Source organism: Electrophorus electricus, chromosome 20 (genome assembly GCF_041902795.1).
Source record: "Electrophorus electricus isolate QZ-2024a chromosome 20, ASM4190279v1, whole genome shotgun sequence".
Lineage (NCBI taxonomy): Eukaryota > Metazoa > Chordata > Actinopteri > Gymnotiformes > Gymnotidae > Electrophorus > Electrophorus electricus.
Genome location: NC_137516.1, coordinates 5,294,001 through 5,300,000, shown reverse-complemented (window position 1 = coordinate 5,300,000; position 6,000 = coordinate 5,294,001). Strand labels below are relative to the sequence as shown.

At 40.2% G+C, this 6,000-nt stretch overlaps 1 protein-coding gene across 3 annotated transcripts in view; it reads right to left on the bottom strand.

Moving 5' to 3' along the window:
* The window catches only part of pcsk5b (proprotein convertase subtilisin/kexin type 5b), a 47,967-nt gene that overhangs the window by 36,060 nt on the left and 5,907 nt on the right, over window positions 1–6,000 (bottom strand). For all 3 annotated transcript variants that reach the window (XM_081703092.1, XM_081703091.1, XM_081703090.1), the window contains exons 6-9: window positions 3,588–3,676; window positions 3,279–3,451; window positions 2,189–2,401; window positions 926–1,026 (exon numbers count right to left, since the gene is read on the bottom strand). In XM_081703092.1, coding sequence (XP_081559218.1) covers window positions 926–1,026; window positions 2,189–2,401; window positions 3,279–3,451; window positions 3,588–3,676 — 576 coding nt within the window. The remainder of the gene's footprint in view (window positions 1–925; window positions 1,027–2,188; window positions 2,402–3,278; window positions 3,452–3,587; window positions 3,677–6,000) is intronic.

The window sequence follows — 6,000 nt, the reverse complement described above, 5'->3', positions numbered from 1 at the left end:
GTGAACAACTGTATCGGGGATTTACTGAGAAAAGATGTGAAAGGCCAAACACTAAAGCTGACCAGCAGTTGTGTGGATGAAAACAGCTTTTAGATCAGAGGGGTCAAAGGCAAATGAGAATCATGCAAGCAAACAAATGTGCCTCAGTCAGGCAAATCCCATGTGAATTCACCACCGGTGCAGTCATCTCCAAACGTGCCACTTTATTATTATTTTTTTATATAAAAAAAGGAACATATATGTAGATCACCAAGTGTTGCCGTGAATACACCACAACGTGGCGGCCATGTGCAAAGGTTTTGCTCAACATTTTGTGTATGACCAAACATAGTTCTCCTAACTTAAAAAAAAATAATAAAAATAAAAATTAAAAAAACCTCTTAAAATCTTTTTAAAGGCATTTTTAAAGCATTCCTCCCCTAACTTAAAAGCTGTTGTCATTTAGTTCAGAATGAGTCAGTAGTAATATTGTTTCATTTATAAACCTTGACCTCTTCAGAACAGACAAATGAGGCAAAGGTTTGTCATATATAGCAGTTCTGCTGACATGTGCATATGTTCAGCTTTAGACGGGTGTTTATGCAGTCTGATAGTCAGCATTTAATAATACATTTACAAATAAAATCAGTTCTGTTTATATCCAAATATGTTCTTTCCAAGTGGACTGTAATAAATATTCTTTTCCTAATCTCATGACTAGAACAATAATCTTGTGGGAAATGCAGGAGTCCTGTTTCTTCCCATCGTTGCTCAAGCCCAGCTCAAGCCTCAAGAAATGTGAAATGCTCACTGAAACGTGTTTTCATATTATATCATGCACCATCTTAAAGTCAGGAACTCTAGCTCTGTTCAAGAAGCAGTTTGATTGGTATAGACAGTATCATTCAATCTCCATTTGCATTCTAATATAGACTTTTAGTCTTACTTTGCTTCAAGAGCCAGAGCAATGATCCCAGCTGCCATCGGAGCAGAAGCTGAGGTTCCAGTATGACTGTCTGTGCAGCGCTGTCGTATGTCTGTAGTGATCTAGAAAGAGAAAGAACAAAAGGCCCCAAGGGTTATATTTAGGCAGGACAGTACACTTGAGTGCATTTGACATTATTCTGGCAAGGCGGTACATTTAAGTCACTTTGAAATGTCAAAGAGGATGAGGTCAGCTTGTTGCCTTTATATTTAACTTTGTGCTGCAGGAGAACTCAGTTTTTATATCTTACTGTGGGATTTAGTAAGTGGGATAACTCTTTGTTCAAATACGTCAAAGACCATGTACGCTTAGTAGAGAGCATGAGGCTTATTACTCCTTCTTACAGCACACATACTTATTAAATCCAAAGTTGTTAGGGAGGATCCGTCCCAGAAACTTGATTGGAATTGTATTGTAGATAAAAGAACACCAGTTAAGTTCTATATATGAACATCCAACATATTAAATGCTAAAAGGTTTGAGCAGAAAAGATGAGGACTATTTGTCATTGGTGAAATAAGTGAAAGAAGAATGGATTCCCTAAAAATCAAAGCTGCACTCATGATGCAAAGCACAGATTTTTAAAGCTCAACAACATAATTATGGGCTGGCATAATTAACCCAGATGTGTTTCAGCTGGCTGTTTATTCTTGGGTTGACCAAGGACTGCCCATTCCAGTTGTTTAGATTGTTAGAGCTGCTGTAGTCAGGTTAACAGTTCTTGCTGACCTCCACCAAACAGCCATCGAAGGACTTTATTCCCTTAATGAATCCCACATCCTCCATCCACACTTGAGCCTACTGTGTGCATGTTTAATATAATTGACAGCCAGAGGAGCTGCTTTTTTGTAGGAATGTTTCCTTACTGGTTGGTTAATACAGCTAGATTGTGTTTGTTGGTTTTTGCTGATTACAGAGCCCAGGATAGTCAAACATTTTTTACTCAGAGCAACTACTGTAGTGATCGCTATCAAGATACAAAGACAGTTACAGCACTTTAAGGGAAAGGTGACTGCTTATATTATGGGCATTATCTTTGATTTCTCTGTGTGCATTTTCAACAAATCTAGGTTAAAACATTTAAGAGGTGAATTAAATATTACTATCCAAAGTTATGCTTGATACTTTTTAATATATTTAACTGCCTGGTTGACTTCAACTATGTGTGATCCTGTATAGTATCTTGCAAGCACAAAAATAAACCCATGACTCTGGACAACTTACAATTTTGCGGTCATAGTTCTCGCCACTGCTGTAGGTGGTGGTGAGGGTGGAGGCACATTCTTCCAAGTACCAGGGCTTACGACCACTCTCTGCTGTACTGCTAATGGAGATGGTGTAGATGCTGTTGGTGTAGCCATCACACGAGCAGTGATCTCGACTGCGTCCTCCATTACCTGATGCCCACACAAAGATAGAACCCCTTCCCTTCCTGCCCTGTGGAGAGACGAGTAGTTGGACTGTTATTTGCTACATTTTCATATAATTTGGCCTCATTTCATGTTGCGACATGATTGTGAAAACAATTTGCTAGTTTACGCTCATTTGCTCACTAATACAATTAGATTCTGTATGCCCCCTTCACCTAATCATACATCTTCAACACACAAACTCTGAAAAGAAATGTCCATTAGTGATTCTACACCATTCTCATCAAAATGTAAAAAGTGCAACCTTAGGCCTCCAATGCTGTACACAATCTGAGACCAAACGTTGACAGATATCTACAGACCCCACACAGACCGCATGACTGAAACACCCGTAAACCCTCTCCAGACATACCTTTGGCAGAGGACGCAAACCATTTACTGGCACACTGACTTATGACTCAGACTACATAAAGTATACCTACGTTCTGAAGTTTACTTCAAAGTACAAGAATTACAATGGGGGGAAAAAGTTAATTCACTTTGAAGGCATGCTTCAAAGGCACAAGACAAACAAGCCCTAAAATTCCCTTCATCTCCATGACCAATATTTGGTATATAATAACACAAACAGATGTCATTAATTACCTCCTGTATATTCCCTTAAGTTTTATTAATGGGGTCAATAGAGATTGCATGCATGGTACTTTAAAGAGTTTCTTCTGCATCTTTGCTAAATATTGTGTGACCAACTCTATCTGAAGAACCATCATTGTTTGTAGCTAGACAGTCACACGATTAGTAACAGATACCCATATTCTAGGGCTCTTGCCTCCTCGTTAGTGCACTGTAAGAATACGTCTTGAGTACCCACAGTGCATCGAGTTGTGTAGAGGTGTGTTTATATAGCCAGGTGGGATAGGTGGGGTGTATAATGGTCTGTCTACCAGTCGGATGCCGTTCTCAAAAGCCTGTCGGGCGAGGGAGGCGGGCCCATCCACAGTTTTGCCGTCATCGTCGGGGCCCCAGCTTGCGCTGTAGATGTCAATGTGCTGTGGCTGCAGACTCAGCGACTTAGCTTCCACCATGTCAGTCACGTCTCCATCCAACATACGGACACCTGCAGCACGCGTACACAGTGTGCATGCAGTGTGACAGTGAGTGAATTAAACATACTCATTAGAAACAAAAACAGTGAGAGGCTGGGTTGCCTGGCCATGGCAGTGATGTGAAACAGGCCAGAGTGCAGCGCTCACCCCCGATCTTGGCATTGTAGGCAATACCCACAGTGCAGTGAGAGTTGTTAGCGGATGCTGCCACTTCACCAGCACACCTTGTGCCATGCCTGGGGAGGACAAACATCAGTGTATACAAACACACAGAGGCTGAACAGTCAGAGGTCACTGAACTGCTCATATGCATACCACTAACCACAGCAACACAAACACTGACCTTTTTTTTCTCTCTCTCTCTCTCTCTCTCTCTCTCTCTCTCTCTCTCTCTCTCGTTAGTGAGGCAACAGCTGTGCTGAAACTAAACATGCTCTCTTCTAGCCAAGCTGCCTCAAACACAGTGGCTAAATATCTGAGCTATTGAGGGGAAACATTTTAGAATTCCTTCATCCCTGTGCACAGATGACACGAGGACTTCTTCTTGGTGGCATGGTTGACCTAAACTAAACCCACATCAATTTAAAATGTGACCACTCACCAGGGAAAAAACATGAAGTTGGACATTATGAAGTCTAGGTCAGAGAATGAGAGCGACTGCGTCTGCATTCCGTTGTGGAACCTCCAGCAGAGAACAGCTGCACTGAAAAACTCATGCAACCATGGCAACCAGTCTTGAATCTAAGCCATTTAAAAAAGGTGTGTGTGTGGGGGGGGGGGGTGTTCAAAAGATCTACTACGTCCCAGGTCAAGTCAGGATCTAATCATAGCAGCATCCATAAATGTTGGTGTCAAAAGGTTACAGAGGTGACCTGGCATTACATCTCACTGACAAGCCAACTAATCACAGATCAGTAGATATAAACTATGACTTTTACCACATTTAAAGTGTGCTTTTGAAAATGAGAATTAAGCAGGTATTTTATCTAAACATAACACTGATAAAACTATAAAAGCAATAAGTATTCATAGAATTTTAAAATACAACTGTGGATTTTATTCCCTAGGTTTTATATTTCCTAGTAATACTTTAAACTCTGGGCCACTGCAGAGACACTCCGTACATTCACATCTGCCAGAGGAATACAAGCCAATATGAAAAGCACACACACACACACACACACACACACACACACGGCCTTTGCTTTCCAGAGGCCATCAACCCACACAAGAAAATTTATACAGCCACCAAAACACACTCATACCACAACTCATCAAAATATTTCATGCCTACATCATAATACCCATGTCACCACTTGCACAAAGCTGTACATATTACCATACACTAACATAATCAATTACAAAGTCCTGTACTGACGTTTCTACTCAAAAGTACCCCAACAACGTACATATATTCTTACTGAACAGAAATATGGTATCCTTGATCACTATGCCCAAACCCACACTGCTGATTAAACAGCTCATACACCTGCATATACCATATTATACAGGGTTACATCTAAGCCACATGACAAACTTTCCTCTTTCAAATGCTCAACCAATTACTAATTGTAAAAAATAAATAAATCTTTAAAAAAAATATTTGCCATTATACAAATATTTGAGCAAAGTACACACATGAAAGCTCATGTGCCAAAATCCTCAAACCCATTATGGGTTCAGATCTGTATGGGTTAAACAAGTTTCCTTCAAACCATGTCCAAAATAATGGCCAAAGGCTTTGAAGTGGCAAAAATGCTAGGCTATTTATCTATGTGATGTGTACATTTCAGAGCAGGTGAGCTTAAAACTGCAGTACGACACTCCAAACAAAATCTCCTTTAGAGAGAATAACAGAATCACATTTCATATACATTGACAGGAAAAAACAAAACAAAAAGAAAAAAAACAAAAAACACTCTTGCACAGAAAAGGCCATTAGCTTGTGCTGACGGGGCATTATGATTCAGTAGATCAGATTTACTGACAAGAGTTTGATCATATCCGTTTTGAGTTTTCTGGGGATGCCAATTTTAAGTAGTAACATTGCTAATAATGGGTTCAACTAATCCAGTTAGCATCAGGCTGATGACAGACAATGAGCCCAGCAGCAATCATCCATAGATACCACATTATCCTTATCAAAGGAAATAGTATGCAGAGCAGCCATGCAGTCCGCTGCACAGAAGTGCTACACCAGGCAGCAAGTATTCTATAGAACGTGTCTATACATGCCATGGAAATCCACCCTCCTACCATACACTTCCTCCCAGAGAGCAATCGGGTTCAAACCCACCCCTATGAATTCTTTGGGCTACTGAAATTACTTATGAATAGCTGCACTGATGCATCTGAAGGCATAAGTAATAGTCTGGAAAAAAGCATCAAACGTGTTTGTTCAAATTGTTCGCAGAAGACTTGGGAAACACTTACAATAAAGGCCTTAATTATTTAAAGCTATATTAGAAATGTGTGGCTTGGAGATCAGTGTTGGAAGAAAACATTCTCTGAAGAGGGAATACCTTTCGATGCATAAAGTGTGAATCAGATAGAGACGTAG